We start from the raw sequence: 19,906 nt of genomic DNA, 5'->3' as shown, positions 1-19,906 counted from the left end.
TCGGCATCTCGGCGGCGCCCACAAGCAATGCTCTCGACTCCCGGGGCCGCGGGCAGGCGTTTTTCCCGACCTGTACCTGGAAAGGGCTGGGGGGGGGGCCGCGTGGCTGCAGTCTGCAGGGCCCGGTGCTGGGCCAGCCCACCCGCCGTGTGCACGTCCCGGGCCCACCCTGGCCAGTCCGTGTAAGACCACTCCTGCTCCGGTGGTGGGACACCATGCCACCACCACACGCGGTTTTCAGTGACCTTTCCCAGGTGACCGCGATGGTCGAGCACTTTTCCTGTTTGCCGGCTTCTGGGTCCCCTCTTCTGTGACGTGCCCGTTCGTCGTTGGTCATTTTTTCCCTATGGGGTCATAGTTCTTTATATACTCTGCATACTCGCCCTTTGTCAGTTATAGACGTAACTTACAAACGCTTCCAGTTCTCGGTGTGACGCTTCCCCTTTTGGTGGCACCCTTACTGTGTCCCAAGTCCTTCATCTCGTGCGGGCTCCTTTCTGTCCACCCGCCTATATGGTTAGTGCCTTCCAGAAAATCTTACGTAACAAATCCTCAGACACCAGGAGGACGTAAAGATATTCCCCATATTATCCTCCAGTTTTTACAGCTGTCCCTTCACACGTCTTTAGTCCACGTGAGACTAATTCGTGTAAACAGTATGAGGTAGGGGTCTAATTTCATTAGAGTTTCCCCACGTGGCACCAGCCTTGCCAGCAGCATTTATCACAACCCCCCCAGTCCGGCTCCTCAGTCAGCCTCTGCCAGAAGCAGGGTGCGTGTGCCACGACGTGCTCACGGCATCGGAGCTGCCACGCTGGCTCTACGGTGATCTCTGCACAGGTGCCACGCTGTCTTCAGGTAACAGCTTGACGGGAGCCGCACGACGAGCCGTCCTGAACTGCCCTGCTTCTCCGGGCTCTTGGCTGTTCCGGACCCTTGGCAATCCCACACTCATTTCAGGAGCAGTGTCTCCAGCTGGCGTCCCGCGCTGGCCTATCCGGGAGCCTGGCGTCGAGACACCGTGGTGCCCGGTCCGTGAGCAGGGCTTGTGTCTGCACTCGGTAGGGCTCCTCAGAATGTTCTCTCAAGTTTTATCCTTTTCTCTGCAAGTCTTGCCTGTCTTTCGCTCGATTTACTCCTAGACCTCATCTTTAAAATGCTGTGGAAGATGGTCTATTTTTCATCCCCAGCGCTCCTTACTGATGTAGAAACGCCCACTTCACCTTCGTGCTAAGATGTGCAGGAGCCGGGAGGGCGCCGGGCTGCGGCCCCACCGTCCCGGAGGCTTCCCCTGGGACGAGTGAGGTTAACCCATGTTCCCTGGAAGGGGCTCTGTCTTGTATCACCGGATTATTTAAAAACACGCATTTTCTCTGTCTCTGGTGTTTGTTGGTTGGCTCACGACATTTCTAGAATCCTATTTGCCATTCTTGGACTCATCAGACTCCGAGAACCTGTGGGGTTCTCAGCCTCACCTCCGTAAACACCTCCCCACTCTCCCCAAGACCCCAATCACACCGCAGACCCCAGCCCCGCCTTGCTCACGGTCCTCCACGTTCTGCACCGGCCTTCGCGTGCCAGGTGACTCCCAGCTCTGGTTTCAAGCTCACAGGTTCCAGCTGACTGATGACGTGCTGCTAAACCCACCCGTGAGCCGTCGAGCCTCAGTGATGTTTTCTGCAGCCCTGAGTTTTATTTGGTTCTTTTTCAGATACGCTCGTAAATTAAACAACAGTTTTCTGTTCTCTTCAGATGTTTTTCACTTTGCCTTTTGTTTCCTGAGACAATAAGCACAGTTACTTTGCATTTGGCCCGCGAGCCAGATGCCTTTGTGCGCCTGTCTCTGCGGCGGCCTTGGTTTTCCTGAGGGCACAGCCGTGTGGGATGAGAACGGCTCATTTCTTCCTCGCTCCTCCCGGCACCTGTGATGACGGGTCCAGAATCGCGCCAAGTTAACCTTCAGCCTGAGGAGTTTGGGGATGGTCTGTTCTTCCAAGCTGGTGGCAGAGACTTTCTCGGCTCCTTTCACCCCACCGTTTGAGATGGCTGATTATTCTTGTGTCCCACAGGGTGGAGAACGGGGTTCCTTCTGGTTCGCCTCCACAATGTGGGTGTAGACATTTGGGGTCCCCATTCTGGCTGTGCTCTGAGATTGGTCATCTCTCTCCCTCCTGGAAAGCTGTGAAAATTGAGTTCACCAGGGTTAACGGTGCCTATGGGGTTTTCTTTGGGTTTCTCTTGGCCTCTGTCCCTGGCCCGAGGATCCCCAGCTTCTCAGCCATCCACGAGCACCCACGTGCATGTGTGGCATGCACACCCCCCCCCCCCCGTGGTGTCAGCCCACCTGGGAGCCAGCCTGCCACGTGACCAGACCTGAGGCTCAGGCCCCATCACTTACAACACTCATTTGTAGTTTATGATTCTTAAAATCCAACTTGAGTCCTCTCTGGAATCCTATAGAAACCAAACTCAGCCTCTCAGCCTCTACCTCCTTCTCTAGAAATAAGAGCCGCTGATTCCTCGTCATGGGCGTGCTGAAAAGGCGAACGTATTCGAGCACTGTGTGCTCGGAAGGGAGGCATTGTCATGGTGAACGTTTTTGTAGATGAGGTGACACCGTGTCAGAAGCAGCCTGCAAGGATCACATGTGCGAAAGACGACATCACTGGGCAGACAGCACACGGGTGGCCGAGGCCGAGCTTTCGGAGCCTTCTGCTCCGGTCGTTAATCGGACTCTCCGTGGCCCTTGCTCTGCACACCAGTTACCAAGCTGGCCACCTCTGCTCCTCGGGGTCCGCGGCTCAGACAGGTGGCCACACAGAAGGATGGCCGGGCCAGCTCCCAGCTACTTGCTGACGCTTTGCCAGCCGAGGCATCTGCAGGTGTCTGGCCCCACCTCTTGGACTGGCTGCCCTGTGGCACACACAGCAGGTGGCGGGCGAGCGTGGGGATGCCGGGCTGGCTGCAGATGCTCTCCATGAGCTCAGGCTTGTCCTCCGTGTCCCTGAGAACACACTGTCCCAGCCCTTGACCCTCCATTGGTGATTTCTCCCTCTTTTTTTTTTTTTTTTCTGGAGAAAATAGTTAACTCTCGAGAATCAAATTTGGGTAGAGCTCAACACCCAAACTGTGAGATATCTTACCTTCTCCTCTCACAGGCTGCCTTGTTTCTCGTTGGTCCTTTGAACCCTGCAGAGAGAGGAGTAACAGGGGGTATGGGTGTAGCATTTGTTGCACTGCCAAAGGGGGCAAACGAACCCGGCTCTGCCCCGACGAGCTCCGGGACACGGGCAATCACCTCGCTGCCTGAGTTCAGAGCACTCGCTTCCATGTGGGGCTGCTGACAGGAGTGCGCTGGGGGGATGTGGCTTCTCCGTCTGCACACACGTCACAATGGAGACAAGTGGTGCTTTGCTGAATGAGTGCGAGGGTCTCACAGAGGCTGAGGGGGCCCATTTGGACCCCCAGCATTAGAAAGGGGCAACAAGGACACAGCAGAGGCCACCCCTTCCCTGGCACCTTCCCCACACAACTCTGCTTGCTGGTGGTAAGTTCTGGCTACCCAGGAACCCCGAGTGTCTTCACACCACCTCCTGAAAGTAGGAGGCTTATTCCTTGTCAGGCCAGCCAACAGGTGACTCGTCATCCCATTCACGTGGGCTAGCAGGTAGGAGGGGGGGAGCACAGTGCTTGCCAAAGGGCCAGGGACAGTGCTCATTCTACCTTTCAGGGCTGCGTGCAGCAGGGACCAGGCACTGTGGCTGTACCCAATTTTCCCTTAAAAGTTTTGAAAAACCTCCAAGTACAAGTGTTTCTGGGAAACTTCTAAATCTGGAGTGTGCTGCGGTCTTCCTCCCCGAGCCAGCCCTTGAGAATTACAGTCAAGATACAAACTGATGCGTGAATAAGATAGAACTTTATAGGAAACAAAAGGGAAGCCCTTGTTGATGAGGAATGACCATCCCCTGGAGAAGACGAGGCGAATGGGAACAGACTGCAGGAAGCCAAGGTTTGAGGAGCACACTGTCAAGACGGAGAGGCCCCCAGGGGATCCATCATAGAGGCAGTCATGGGTGCTGAGCTGGAGGTGGGGCTCTGATGGGTAACTGGGGGTGCCACAGGCTGAGCAGCCAGGTGGATGACTGCTGCCATCAAACTTCCCAGCCCACGGGTGACAGCAGGGCATCCACCAAAGATGGCCATGGAGCGGCCAGCAATCCTGGTAGAGGAGGGGATGGGGCTCAGGAAGCAAAGGTGGTCAAGGTATTACTGAAAATATAGGGAAGCACACAACTGGTTTAGAATGAAAGCAAAAACAACACAGAGCTTGGCAGTGGAAGAGTGGAGGGCTATGGGATAGGGGTGTGTGGGGAGGGTGGTGACAACCACGTCTGTGCGTGCATCAGCATCCTTCACCTGAGGACAAAGTGCTGGAGCAGGAAGCAGGAGAGATCAGTCCTCCTCAGAAAGAGCCACTATGCTGATGAGAGCCACCAGGGTCAACTGTTCCAGACTCTGGAACTGGACCAGACACCGTGACAATGTGTAGCACCAGGGAAGGGACACTACCTGTCCCTCCTGAGTGAGCGGTGTGTGCAAGCCAGTGACCACCCACTCTCAGTCCTGCTGTGGCTGCTGGAGAACAGCCCTTGTTCCTGGAGCAGCTAATGCCTGGGCAGGCACCAGGAACTCTGTACTCCAGAACTTGGGCATTGTGCCTTTTGTTGGTCTGGTCATGCCCTGAGGGGCCGGCACAGGTGCTCTCTTGTCCTGGCCACCTTGGCAGCATTAGATGCCCTCGGGGGCATCTATTGGAACATTTCCCCCCCATTTGCAGCCAGACATTTAAGGAAATCACTGGCTGACCACACAGATAACCAGAGAAACTTCACAATAAGAAATACATACTTTGCAAAAGTAGTTTGGAAGAGTCACAATCTGATAGTTCAAAAATGTACAATCCCTGAGCAGATAGCTACACTTACCACATTATAATACTCAGAATATCCGGTTCTCAACAAAAATTATAAAACATACAAAGAAATAGGAAAACATGGCCCATTCAAAGGACTGACAGAATTTCCCGGAAAAAGCCCAGACATTTAAGTTAGTAGTCAAGAACATTAAATCAGCTGTCTTAAATATGCTCAATGAGCAAAGGCAAAGAACTAAAGGAAATCGGGAAAATACTGAGTGAACAAAAAAGAGTATCAATAGAGAGATAGGAATTACAAAAAGGAACCAAACAGAAATTCTGCCACTGAAAAGTGTGAAATTTAAAATTCACTAGTGAAGTTCATCACATTTGAACAGAAGAAGAAAGGATCAGTGAACTTGAAGACACCTGAAATTATCCAGTCTGGGGACCAGGGAGAAAATGGAATGAAGGAACATGAACAGCACCTGGTGGACCTGAAGCCCAGAAGGAGAAGAGAGGGGGCAGAGAGACAAACTATCTGAAGAAATACTGGCTGATGCTTCCCAACTGTGAGGGAAGGTATGGATCTACGCATCCAACATGCTCAACTAACTCCAAGCAAGATCAGCTCAGAAGGGTTCACACCAGGAGGCACAGCTCTGCCAGATTTTCAGAACCCAAAGAGATGATTCTGAAAGCAGCAAGAGAGAAGTGGTTAATCTTGTACAAGGAGCCTCAGGATGATCAACGGCTGATTTCTCATCAGAAATCACGGAAGCCAGAGGGCACATTTAAAGTCCTGTAAAGAAAATAAAATCTGCCAACCAAGAATTCTAAATACAACAAAACTGGTTTTGGAGGATAAAGGAGAAATTAAGACATTCTTAGATAAACAAAAGCTGAGAGAATTCATGACCAACAGACCTTCTCTATAAGAAATATTAAAGGGGGCTTTTGGGGCTAAAATGGAGGCTTTACGCAGTAGAAGAAATAAAGAACTGATAAAGATAACCACACAGGTTAATATATAAGCTAGGACTGTTGTACTTTGGGTGTGTATGTCCTCTTCTTCTCTATGTGATTTAAAAGACATATTCATAAGACAATAATTATAAATCTTTCCTAATAGGCACACAATGTATAAAGATGTAATCTGTGACCTTAACAATATAAAAGAAGAGGGATGGAGATGTATAGGATTGGAGTATTTGTATGGTACTGAAATCAAGTTGGTATTATTCAACCTAGACTGTTATAAATTAAGATGTTAATTGTAATCCCCAAGGTAACCAGTAAGAAGATAACTAAAAAATATAAGAAGGAAAGAAGGGAATAAAAATGGCACAGTATGCAAATTCAACTAAATACAAAAAAGGCAGTAGTGAAAGCATTGTGGAATAAAAAATATATGAGGTATACAGAAAACAGATCAGTGGGGAAAAGAGGGTCCATTTGATGTTTAGTGACTACAGCTGGAACAACAGAAACCCACATGGAAGGGACGAAGCTGGATCCCTACCTCACACCAACATGCCAGTGAACCATACAGAACGCAACTCTCAAAATTCAATGTTGAAACCTTGTAGTGGAAAGTATAGATGACTCTCTTTTAGATGCTTGGGTTAAAGATTAATCAAGACAAAAAGAGTTATCATAGAATATGTGTAAGTGTGAGCAGATTAAAAGCTATGGTGCTGGCTCATCAAACGTCAGGTTAAACTAAGCATGGAGTCAAGTTGCTCTGTAATTCACCCAACTAACAAGGGGTTTGTGTCAAGAATACATAAAGAATTCAAATAAATCTGTAAGAAAAGCAGAGAGAGCCCAACAGGAAAATGGGCCAAGGACAAGAGCAAGCACTTCGCATAGGAGGAAACTTACAAAGCTAATGCGCGTTCAGCAGCATCAGTCATGGGAGAAAGGTTGGGAGGGACAGGAAGCTGCCAGCCCGCACCACTGGGTTTGTGGCCCCAGGTGTTGGGGAGGATATGGACCCACGGGGTTTCATATACGCTTCTGTGGGAGTGCAGACTGAGTACCCCCTTTAGAAAAGAGTCTGGCCTTATCTTGAAGAGTGGCTGCTGATTACAGAGACCCATGCAGGGGCATCCATCGTGCATGCCCACAGCAGAGGGGACGAGTGAATGTGGGGCAGGAAGACAGAGTCACAGAAGGAACGCAAATGGACTCAGCAGCACGAGACAGGGAACAATCATCTTGACCATTAAGTACTAAGTGAAAAGGTGATTCCCCCAAATTCCAAACATCACATACACACTGTGTCTTTCTGTGAAATAAAGAGTATCCAGTGAATTGCATGTATGTATTTTTTAGGAATAGGTATGATCAGAAACATGGGAAGTAAAAGGAAAACACAAGAAAAAAGAGAGTGGCCGGGGCCGCATACGCAGATGCAGACCGCATCAGGACACTGCCTTTTCTTGGGTGGTTGGTGCTTCATCTGACACCAGAAATAAAGAAAATACGGAATAAACTTAGAAAGCAGGTCACACATAGATCGGTAATGAGTCTGTGCCCCAGACAAGGGTCATGGTTAATGTGCACCAAGGTCTAAAACAAGGTGTGGGGGCGGGGAGGCAGGGCTAGCATTTACTGACCACAGTCCGAGCTGGACGCCGGGCAGCAGTGCTCACAACCCCTCACCAAGTCGTCCGACATCACGCTCTGGGAAGTGAGCCATACGCCCTAACCTCCTTGTAGAGACCCAGAGACTCAGGGGGATTTAAGAAACTTACTCTGGGGTGTGGAACCAGTAATGTCTCCATACCCAAATGGACCCAAAGTTCAAGCGTACCTTATGGGGCCCATTCCTTTCTAACCACTCTGCTGAGAGCTACAGGCATTGGGGTCGCCCACAGAGAGGTGGGCCTGGCGTGAAGCAGGGCGCACAGGATATCAGGATCAGATGTGGGTTCTGGACCAAGCCTGCAGCGGGGAGAAGGCCCCAGGCTGGTCTGGGGGTGTGGACTCAGTGACCATGTATGGCCATCTGAGGGCCGGGGTCTGCATCCTTGGTTGGGGGGGGGGGCTTTCCGAGCTCAAAGCCAAGGGTTCACGAGCTTTGTCCTGAGCCTCAGGCCCCACTGGCTGGGAGTGGTGGGCAGTCCTGTGAGTCACTCTGGAAGGGAGCACACGAGAACCTGTGTTCCCAGCTGCTCTGAACTGCCAGGGTTTGTACTCACCTGCTGGTACAGCCAGCACCGTGCAGCGCCTGCCTGACCTGTGGCCTGGCCACGCAGGCTGCCCACACCTACCCTTCATCTGCAGGCTTCCTCACTCCAGCCCACGTGTGGCTCACATGCTCTGTTGACCATAAGTTACACACAGCCCATCTTCATTCCCCATCTGCTTCCTACAGAATTATTCCCCAGCATAGACTATGAACAATTCCAAACACACAGAAAGTTGAAAGGCTTACACAGAGAACACCCCGGAACACTACCACTGGGCGTCTACTGCAGCAAGCATCTTGCCCTATGTCCTCTATCGCACGGCGACACCGGCATGCCAGCGGAGCGCGCCCTCGAGGCTTGGCTTGGGGACACCCGTGTGGGGACTCCAACTGCCTCTACCCCACATGCACGGGCCTGTCAGGAGCGTGATCTGCCCCGTGCATTTCCTCCCACTCCGCACGCACGTTTACCGCCCTTGGAGCAGCATCCCGGTGCCCAGGAAGCACGGAGCGCGAGGGCAACAAGCATCAGAATTCAACGCCGACCCCAGCTTTGGGGGGGGGCGCAGGCCCTGCAGCGGGCTCTCACCCCTGGGTCTGAGCTCGCTCATCAGCAACCCCGGGCTCACCTTCAGCGACAGGGCGCTCTCTGGGCCGGCGGTAGTGGTGGAGATCAGGCTTGAGGACCTGGGCAGAGACTGGAACGCCTTCCGCCTGGGTCTGCTAGGGTCGGATGGGACGGAGAAACACGTTACCAAGGAGGCCCCCACTTTGTGGGTGAGCACACAGGGGCCCTGCAGGACGTCTCCCTGCCGGGGTCCCCTCCTGTCTGCAGTCTTGGGAACAGGCAGTGCCGGGGAGGCTGCCTGTGTGCCCAGGGGAGTCCTGCAGAAGAGGCAGGTGGGAGGCTCCCCTGGGAAGGACCCTGCGCTTCCACCAGCAGCAGAAAATTAAACAACGGATTTCCGCTGCGTGAAACGCCTTTAAAACCAGACAGAAGTAGCTTCATCAGTGGGGTAGCTCCTCCTTATTCACAGACTCATTCTGTCTGCTGATTTCTACACAGTCCGCGAACCGAACATCACCGACGCATAAACAGACTGGTGAGTCCGGCTGACCGTCAGGACGAGAGGCTGCGTGAAGTTCAACCAAGTTTCCCACTAACACGTGGCCGTGATTAGCGCCCCACCGAGGCCCTGGGCGGGAGTGCTCTCCGCTGGCCTGACCTCTAGGCCCCAGACCCCCTGCTACTGCAGGTGAGGCCCAAGGAGCAGGGGTAGGGGGTGTCTAAAGTGCAGATTGGTCACCTGGATCCCAACTGTTAGGCTACCACAGAAACATTTTCTGCAACAAAAAAGGACTAATAGTGCTTTAGTTGCCTCATGACCCAGGGCTGCTGGGTTGCAACGACGGAAGCCAGCTCGGTGCGGGGTGACGCCGTGTGCCCTTACCAGTCAGGAGGTCTCAGGGGCCCCCAGGGGAACCTGGACCAGTTCACACAAGCACCACGTGTGAGTCTCTCTTCCGAGCAAGAGAACGGCCTCCCTCACATCCCCTCCAGTATCCTGTCCTCGTCCCTGCCCGCAGCCTCTGCATGGCCATCTGAGTCCACCGTCAGCACAATAACTTTCGTGGTCACAGCAAAGACCCCCCAAGAGCCTGGGCCAGGGCCGTGGCAGCCAGAGGGTACAGAGAGCAGAGGGCAGTGCAGGGGAGGGGTGGGGTCCTTTCCTGGGGGGCCAGAGCAGCCTCTCCCAGGGAGAAGTGTATGTGCCCGTTTAGTGGGTGAGAGTCAAGTAAATGTCTGTGCTTTTTAATTTTATTTTAAATTGCATTAAATGGCACTGGATGAAGGATACAATATCTACAAACCCCCTAGGAAAATGTTTTGCAGAACTGTCCTCTTAGGGACAAAGGGAGCCCGTGCTCACTGCGTGCTCATGTGAGTAGTGCAGAAGAGACCCAGACCTTGCTGACGCTTGTGCCGTGAGCCTCCCGTTACTCAGTAGTGCAGGAGAAGGAGGCCTGTCCTGGCTGTGCTGGTTTGTCATGGGGACAGAAGTCAGAACGATCCCCTGCAGCTGATCTTACGCTTTAGAACATGTGCGGGAAGCTGGGCCACGAGCTGCCTGGGGAGATTTCTGCCCCCACAGCACGGAGGGTGGAAAGACCGTGTGCTTCTGGGGCCCCGTGTGCGTGGCTGTGGGCAGAGCGGGCACGGTGTGGGCACCGACTTTGCAGCCCCATGACGACGAAGGGGCAAAAGGACAAGCCCTGACTCGGCCCAACACTGTTGTTCACAAGACAAGGGCCTTCGCCCTCTGATCGCAGCGCACGCTCGCGGGAGAATAAAGGAGCACCACTCATCTTGCAGCTAGCTCCCATCGCTGGGGAAGGACGCAGAGAAGCATCATTCTAACTTTCCAAGCAAAGCCAGCATGGGGAGCCGCTGGAGAGGCCATCCACGGCCATGCTGTCAGGGGCACAGCTCTGTCTTCCAACCCATCACCCCAGCGTGGTGAGATATTCCATCAAAGACTTTCCCTTGGGAGTGGCGGGTAGGACGAGTACATGGCTATTTTCCAGACAGAGGAGACAATCCAGGACGCCCACACACTTACCCAAGTGCAGAAGACGAAGTCGGCCTGCTGTCTGTATCCTGCAAGGGTGTAAACGATAGTTCATAGCATGAGAAACGAAGGAGTGGTCGGCGTGGAGCTTATTCTTAAAATCCAAGTCCATGATTAGCTCATTTTGGCCCGGGAAGGGGTCTGTGCAGGAGAGCGCCTCCCTCCCCACTGTGCCCCCACCTCCCTCTGTGCCCTCCTGCTTTGCAGCTGGCGCCCCGACCCCAGGCAGCCCGAGTGTGCCTGCAGTGGTGATGGGGCCCATACGGAGGGTGCATGTTAAGTGAGGTCACCAGGCAGCCCTGACCTCGGCGACGGGTCTGTGTGCGGGGTGGCGGGAACGGAGGTGCACAGAGGAGGGGCCGCACGAGGACGAGCAGGACTGAGGAGAGAGGCCTCAGAAGAATCCAACCTTGACAACACCCGGATCTCAGGCCTCCAGCCTCCAGATTGGGAGACCCCGGATTTGTCGCTTTAGCCACGGTCTGTGCCCGTGGCGACGGACACGACTCTGTTGATCAGCACTGACCGGCTCATGGCACATCCTTCGTGCCGCCGCCATTCTTGTGGGTGGCGGGGCCTCTTCCTGTGGCTGTAACTCGCTTTCCCTCATCTTGAAAGATGCTGAGCGTTGTTCCACGTAAGTTTGTTCAAATCTAACCCTAAATTCTGATGAAGTCCAATGCACCGTTTTTTCTTTTCCTTCTTTTTAAATTTTAAAATAATTTTAAATATTATTACATACATTTTTTACTCTAAGAATAATGTGAATATACTTAACACTTAGGAAAACAGAGAAAAGAAAACTAAAACTTATCCAGAGTTCCATCATCCTAATGCATTTCTCAGCATTTCCCATCAATCTTTATTTCCCCATTTATAGGATTTTTGTTTTATACAGTTGCAAATTTGCCATAAATGTAATTTTATACTGCTTTCCCCCATTATTGTATCATAAGCATTTAAAAGATGTTATTATAGGGGCTCCTGGGCGGCTCAGTCAGTGAAGCATCTGCCTTCAGCTCAGGTCATGACCTCGGAATCCTAGGATCGGGTTCCCTGCTCAGCGGGGAGTCCGCCTTTCCTCCCACCTTCCCCTGCTTGAGCTCTCTCTCAAGTAAGTAAATAAAATCTTTTTTTAAAAAGTTATTGTATAATTTTCATAGCCGGAATCTTCATTTGGCAAGGTCTGGGTCTCTTCTGCACCACTCACATGAGCACGCAGTGAGCACGGGCTCCCTTTGTCCCTAAGAGGACAGTTCTGCGAAACGTTTTCCTAGGGGGTTTGTGGATAGCGTATCCTTCATCTTTCAAAGTTGGATATTCAGCCTATTTTGCTTAATAATTCACTTGATTTTGGATTTTTTGATTGTTTCAGACTTTTCATTATTGTAAACAATGTTAAAGTACACATCTCAGCTTTGCCCACATTTATGACTGACTCCTTCAGGTAATAATATCAGACAATTGAGTGCTTCCTAAGTTGTCTTCACTTAATCTTTACAAAACCCTGATAGGGAGATAATTTTATTGTCCCCCTTTAGATGAGGAAACCAGCACAGACAAATGAGGTTCCCTGCCCAAGGTTACAGGCAGAGCTGGATGAATCCAGGAAGCCTGCAGTCTGTTTTCATTCTCAGGAGCCCAATTCCTGGGTCAAAAGTTCATTAATAGATTTACCCATAGGAAGACTTTTAAAAAATAAACCTTATGTACATGCACATTGTGGCAAGCGTACATCAAATTTTCTGAGAGTAGATCTTCTCACACATACACACATAAAAGGCAACTGTGTGAGATGATGATGTGTTAATCTGACATTTTACAATAATTACATACATCATATTTTTCTTTAGTAGGTAGTGCTTTTGGTATCATATCAAAGAAACTTTTGCCTAACACAAAATCACAATTTATAATTTCTTCTGGAAGTGTTGAAGTGTTACCTCTTCAATTCAGGTGTATGATCAGTTTTGAGTTATTTATATAGTTGAAGTATGGTATTAAGTTATTTTTATTTCAAGATGGATATCCGATTGTTCCAATACAATCTGTTGAAAGTTTCACTTCTCCCTAATGGATTGCCTTGACACCTTTGTTTAAAATCAATTGACCATAAATGTAAAGGCTTATTTCTAGACTTTTTATTCTATTCCATTGACTTATTTGTCTGTCCATGCTAGTACTACACTGTCCTGATTCCTGTAGCTTTTTAGTAAGTTTTGAAGTCAGGTTGTATAATTCTTCCAATTTTGTTCTCTTTTCTAAATTGTTCTGGCTACTCCAGGTCCTCTGAATTTCCATACACATTTTATGATCAGCTTGCTGATTTCCTTAAAAAAATAGAGCCTCCTGGGAATTCAATAGGGATTGTACTAAGTCTACATATTAGTTTGGGGGAATAATGCTATCTTAACAATATTGACTGTTCCAATTCATGAACATTGTATATCTTTCCATTTATTTTAAATGTCTTCAATTTCTCTCAGCAATGATTTCTAACTTTCAGTGTATAGATTTTACTCCAGTTTTGTTAGATTTATTATTTTTAATGCTATTATTAATGGAACACTTAATATTATCTTCAGTTTAATTTTTGTCAAATATAGAAACATGATTGAACTTGCTAAGTTATTTCTTTAATAACACAAAGTCAAAAGAGATTCTTTGAGAGAGAGACAGAGAAAGAGAGACAGAGTGGAGGGACAATGCGAGAGGGAGAGAGAATCTTAATCAGGCCGCGTGCCCAGGGGAGGAGCCTGACACAGGACTCAATGTGACAACCCTGACCTAAGCCAAAACTGAGGGTCAGATGCTTAACCGACTGAACCACCTAGGCACCCCAAAAGAGAATTGTTTTTTTAGTAACTGTTTCCATTCCAGATAATGGCAAATTACTTAAAACATTTCTAGGTCAACCAAGGCAACTGAGAAAGTTTGACTTTGACCACAGCTGAAGCGATTTGCTGTGGAGATGGCTGGAGGCACACAGAGGCTCCTGAAGCCAGCTGGGGACTGTAAGTGATTTCAGATGTGCTCTGCATAACGCTGAAGAGAAATGTCCCAGAGCTTACTAGAGAGCTCTTTAGCTGCTTCTTGCAAAGCTATTTTATTACTAGTTTTTTGCTTTGTTTTGGTTTTGTTTTTGTTTTAAAACCCTGTTGTCTGCGATTAACAGTTTCACTTTCTATTCTTTATTCCTTTTTCTTGTTTTATTTCACTGGCTGGAACCTTAGTACAATGTTAAATAAAAGTAGTGGGTGTGGACATCCTTGCCTGGTTCCCAGTCATAAGAGGGACAGTATTCAGTCTTTCACCAGGAATTATGTTGTATTTCATAGGTGCTCATTGTCAGAATGAAGATCTTTTCAATTCATTCCTAATTTGTTGAGAGTATTATTTTTTATTATGAATGAGAGTTTCTTACTGGCAACTCCTTTTTCTGAATTAACTTCATTATATTATTATTGTCCTGTTAATATTTTGTATAAGGTCAATTGGTCTTCACATGGCCATGGTATTTAATCCTGTGTGTTGCTAGATTTGGTTTGCTAATACTTAGTCAATGGTTTCTGTCTGTATTTTCTTGAAGGCTCTTGCTTCATGGTATTCTTTTGTGATGACATTGTCTGGCTTTGGTATCAGGTTGAAACTGGCCTCACAGAACGGGTTTCCCCTCCTCTGTTTTCTGGGAGAGCTTGTGTAAGCTGTTATTATTATTTTTTAGTTCAGCAGAATTCAACAGTGTAGCCACCAGGGCTGGAGATTTTCTATCTTTTATTTGTTGAGGTTTGCTAATTTGCATAAATTCACTGGAAGATAACTATCTTTCTTAAGTGAGAATGCATTTTTCAACATTGGAAGATTTAGAATTAAATGTACAAATGTTTAAGAGACCCAAACCCATGCTATTACTACTGTTGCATTAAAAGCCATATGTGCCTATTTGGTATTTACCATTTTGAAAGCAGAAGAGAATGTGTCCTCCTGGGCATGAGGTGGGGAGGGTTTGAGCCACTGAGGTCTCAAATTTCTGCCCACACTTATGAGGGGATCCCAGCCTTTTCTAATCTTAGCCATCACAGTGGGAATGATGATCTGTCTCAGATAACCCATTGAGGGATTAAACGTGATGATGGATGACAAGTGTCCAGCAGAGTGGCAATGGATGGTCACGGCTGACCTGGATTACTGAGACAGGATGGAAATGAGGTGGCCCTGAGACTGCTCTATCACACATTCAAGAGGTGAGCTCAAGAGCCAGATGCCAAAGGGGACTTGAGTACTCTCACCTGGACACAACTAGGTGGGACACATGGTCAATACCTGTCTGGTCATCATGTCTTTGCTTCTTGAGCACTGTCTTTCCTGTCACTCAAAAGCTGTGTGGCACCCACCACCCAAGAAGGGATGGCAGGGCTGGGGTACCGATGGAATGGAATGGGGCACTGCCCTGGTCTCCATGTGTGTCAGGAGGCTGGATGGGAGCAAGTGGTGGGGAGGGTGGTGCCACATTTTGTTGCCCATGGTTAAAGCTGTGACTTGGCCAGTCACACCCAGTCCCCACTGAAGACCAGCCTCCAGTGTCTCCAACATGGAACTGTGAGTCCAGGCTGCATAATGAACACAGTGGGCTGGGTATGGCCCTCCTCCCTATTGACCTGGTAGATGAGCAGGGGAGCCCTTCTGCTGTGACAGTGAGTGGATTGCTGAGACCCCGGGGGACAGGACAGAGTCCTGCCAGGGGCTTGCTGGGGTGCTGGCTGCAGATGTCCACACACGTCACCCAAGAGCACATGTGATGCTTCCATTCCGGTAGCACCCGTTTTTCTATCGTGTTTCTCTGCTCACACACATGCTCCACAGTTTAGAATATTTGTGTCATCCACCTTATTTCCCTTGTATTTCCCTCCCACCATTGTCCCTGTTTGAGATGCATGCCTGGGAACACCATAAATGCTTTCAACCAGCTGAACAAGTAATTCCAAATACTGCCCTCCCCTTGGTTCTTGGGGACCCAACACTGGCTCTCACCCCTGTATTTGAGGCTCATGTGTGGCCGCCCCTCACCTACCTTTAGCCATGCGTTCTCTGGGCATATGGTAGCGGATGACTGACACGGGTGCAGATCTGGCAGCAGGAGCTCCTTGGACGTCACTCTGGCAGGTTGAGGCAGGAGGAAGGGGAGACACAGGTCAGCAAAAAGGGGATGCAGACAGCGGCTGAAAGCCACAGGCCACAGCATCACACGGGCTCCCTACTGCGGTTTTCCCTTCTTCTGCAGCCCCTCAGGTCTGCTGCACACTGGGAAGCCCCAGTGAGGGCAAGGGAGTAGCACCTGAGGGGAGGGGCTGCGGGAGCAGCAGGGACCTCAACCACCACAGTGGGATGACGTGGAATTACCCAAGAGGGGCCGCTGAGGGGCCTCAGAGACATGAGGAAGAGTGATGCAAAGAGATCCAGCCCACCCCTGACTTGCAGGCTGGAGGTGACAGAGTGAGAAGACACACATTCTGTCAGTATCCCAAATGAGTCTTCAGGTGCATTCTTCTCCAGCACCTCCCGAAATGAACGCAACCCCGGCCACACACTGACTGCTGTCCCGCAAGAGGCAGAAGCCCCGGTGTCACTGACTGGAGACCGTGAGATGGGGAAGGTGTGTGGAGCCCCTGCGTGGGCTCATATGCTGGGTGGCTAGAGGCTGGGCACCCGGCGAGCTCGGCAGGGTGGAGCTCCTGCACGGTTCCTAAACCTCTAGCTCCCCTCTCTATGCCGCCCTATCTGGTCACTGCGACTCCCACAGGCAGGCAGTTGAAAAGGAGTTGTGCCAACGAACGGTCCGCTGGCTACCCCCAGACGGTGCTGTGTTGGCAAGCCTGACTCCGAGTTTCCTCTAAAATAAGTCTGTGATCAATGTCCTCTGACTCCATAAGCACCAACACCTTCTTACACAGCGGGTGAGCGTCCAGAGGGCCAGACAAGCGCTGGTCTCCAGACGCCGAGTCTGGTCTGCCAAGCGGGTGTGACCTGAAGGCTGCGGGCTCGTCCGAGCCCCATTGGCCCTGCGGGGCACACACTCCTAGTTACCCTAGGAACGCTTCCCGCCACAGAAAACGGCTGCCCGCATGTTATTTTCTGCCACATGCAGAGGATCTGTCAGCCGACCCGTGCTCCCTGACACATCAGTGCTCCCTTTCCACAAGTCAAGTCGCCCAGCTTTCCCGTCAGAGAGGCGAGACTGGGTTGTGAATGCGAAGGCCCCACCATGAGAAGCCGCATACACCTTCAAAATGGAACCGTGAATTCGTGCTTCTTTCTCTTAACAGAACAAACTTCGCAATACATGGAGTTTTAAAAGCAGGTTCCTGAAGGCGTACCACAGGATTCTGACTTTATAAAACAAACTCCTGTGCATGACGCACACGGAAATACCACATGTGGGAAACTTGAAGGGTGCCAGTCAAAATGCCAGCGGTGGACACCGTCGGGCGGAGGGAAGGGAAGACTTTCATCTGTACACTGGGAATATTTAGAAGTTCCAAATTTTCTATAATGAATACTCACTGATGTGGCAATCTGAAAAAAAACATTTAAGATGGAAATGTATGATCCTGGTGCATTAATTTTCAATTATTCTCACCAGAAAGGGACAAAATAGGAAATGTGAAGAGACACAAGGAGAAAATCACCATCTACAAGACAAGGAGAGAGGCTGACAAGGCCCTACAACCCTGCCGACACCTTGATTTCGGGCTCCAGCCTCCGGCACAGTGAGGCCACACACTTCTGCTGGTTAAGCCCCCTATTCCGTGGCCCTTTGTGCTGGCAGCCCTGGCAAACTAAGACACCTACCATAATGTGAGCATATTTCTTGTCTCTCGATGACTTTTCACGGCTACACAGTTTCAATGTGGAGACAAAAATGTGTACTTAGCCTGGATCGTGACCTTCACAATGGGCCACTTTGTGCCCCTGTGATTTTGCAGGGAAACAGTTGTGCGTGCTTGTGTGCACGCGTGCGGCTCTCCGGGGCTTTTGGGAGTAACGTGAAATCAGAGATTACGAGACGTCGTAAGGAGGAGGCTCGAACTCAACGCCTCACGTGTTCTCCGATTGACAAAGACAATCAGTGAGCACGGACTTTCGCGTATCAGTTCAGACGTCAGCGGTACAGAGGGAGCGCAGAACTGCGGTTCCCGCAAGTAAGGTAAGTCAAAAAGATGGTGAATACGTTAATGTGAAGTGAAGCAATTTCACACGTTATTTTAAAACATCCCATCAGAGACGAATTACTTTCCAAAATAATTTGAGTAACGAAGAGCAGGCAGCGCACTTTCAGATCAAACTACTGTAGCAAGCGCACAACCCACCTCTGTGTGGATGAGCTCTGGCCGTCCTCCGCTTGCTGCATAAATGAAAACGAAGAAAAAGGAGAATTGTTGATCCCAGGTTATTCTTTCAGAAAATCCAGTCCATTATCAGTCAGTGTCAAGTGAGCGGGTCTCAGAGACCTCCCCGGAAGGGGTCTCACGGAGGGAGAGCACACCTCCTCCCACCCGCCCCGCGAGCACAGGTGTCCTCGTCCCTCTTTAGGAAGAGCCCCGGGAGTGGGATTGCCGTGTCCGATGATAAGAATGTCTTCAAGTTTTTAAGAACCTGCCAAACTGCTTTCCAAAGGGGCATCACGTTTAAACCCCCTTGTTATTTTCAAGTGCTGACACGTGGGCTTTGGTTTCTCTGCGTCCCACCAGCACTCGGCACTGTTAGTGTTTTTGACAGAGCCGGGCTAAATGGTGTGAAGTGCTATCTTACTGTGGTTTTAATCTGTATTTCCCGAATGGTGAACGATGTTGAACACCTTTTCAGGTGTTTTTTTTTTCCACCCACATATCCTGTTTGGTGACGTTTATTAAAATCTCTTCCCCATTTTAAAAATGTGGCAGTTTCTCCTTATTAAGTTTTGAGAGTTCTTTATATATTCTGGATATAAGTACATGGTTTCCAAGTACTTATTCCAGCCTGTGACTTATATTTTCTATTTTTGTAATGGTGACTTTCGAAGAACAAATGCTTTATTTCTTATGGAGTCCAATTTTTCATTTTTTTTTTCTTAATAGCGTTTTGGTATCTTATTAAAGAAAACTTTGCCTAACTCAAGGTCACAAAAACCTTATTCTGTTTTCTTCCTACAGTGTTATAGTCTAGCCCTTAAATCCAGGTCTATGATTGATTTTGAGTTATTTTTTTGTGTATAGTGTGAATTAGGTATTAAGTTCTTTTTTTTGCATGTGGTTATCCGGTTGTTCCAGCACCATTTATCAAAAACACTCTCATTTCTACCCCCCTTGAATTGCCCTGCCCCTCTAACATCCGTGGCTCAGGTTTTATTTCCGGAGTTTCTACTCTGTCCCACTGATCTGTGTGTCTATTTTCATGCCAGCCCCACTGTCCTGATTACTGTAGTTTGACCATAAATTTTTAAGGCAGATTGTGTAAGTCTTCAATTTGCTGCTTCTTTTTCTAAATTATTTGGGTCACTCTAGGTCCTCTGAATTTCTATATATATTTTAGGATTGGCTTGCTATTTCCTAAAAAAAAAAAAAGAAAGAAAAGAAAAGAAAAGAAAAAAAGCTTGCCGGAAATTCAGTAGGGATCATGGTGAGTCTGTAGATCAATTTAGGGGAAATCTGCTATCATGACAATATTTTGTGCTCCAGTCCACGAGTATTCTGAATCTTTCCATTTATTTAGATTGTGTTCAGTCTCTCTCAATAGTTTGTAGCTTTAAGTATACAGATTTGGCACTTGTTTTATTATCTTATTTTTATTATTTTCAATGCTATTGCAAACGGAATAGTCTTCGTAGTAGCATTTTCAGATTCTTCATTGCTAGTATACAGAAATATAATTGAGGTTTTTATATTGATTTTGTATCCTACCACCTTATTGAGCTATCTTATTATTACTACCAGATTTTTTTACAGATTTGTTAGAAGCATGTTTCCTGCAAATAAATAGTTTTATTTTCAAATCTATGTCTTTAATTTATATTTCTTGCTGTATTGCACTAGCTGGAACTTCAGTAAAATGTCAAATAGAAGTCTGAAGTGGACGTTCCTGCTTTTGTCCCAATCTTAAGGGGAAAGTATTCAGAATGAATTGAGTGTG

At 48.9% G+C, this 19,906-nt stretch overlaps 1 protein-coding gene across 3 annotated transcripts in view; it reads right to left on the bottom strand.

Moving 5' to 3' along the window:
• LOC103679241 (palmitoyltransferase ZDHHC11) overlaps nt 1–19,906 on the bottom strand; it is a 43,601-nt gene that overhangs the window by 1,339 nt on the left and 22,356 nt on the right. For all 3 annotated transcript variants that reach the window (XM_040630585.1, XM_040630586.1, XM_040630587.1), the window contains exons 9-13: nt 18,109–18,143; nt 15,813–15,897; nt 10,733–10,770; nt 8,741–8,834; nt 3,144–3,189 (exon numbers count right to left, since the gene is read on the bottom strand). In XM_040630585.1, the coding sequence (XP_040486519.1) occupies nt 3,144–3,189; nt 8,741–8,834; nt 10,733–10,770; nt 15,813–15,897; nt 18,109–18,143 (298 nt within the window). The remainder of the gene's footprint in view (nt 1–3,143; nt 3,190–8,740; nt 8,835–10,732; nt 10,771–15,812; nt 15,898–18,108; nt 18,144–19,906) is intronic.

Source organism: Ursus maritimus, unplaced genomic scaffold (genome assembly GCF_017311325.1).
Source record: "Ursus maritimus isolate PB19 unplaced genomic scaffold, ASM1731132v1 scaffold_15, whole genome shotgun sequence".
NCBI classification, from domain to species: domain Eukaryota; kingdom Metazoa; phylum Chordata; class Mammalia; order Carnivora; family Ursidae; genus Ursus; species Ursus maritimus.
The sequence above is the reverse complement of the archived record's forward strand: the minus strand, read 5'-3'. Positions and strand labels throughout refer to the sequence as shown.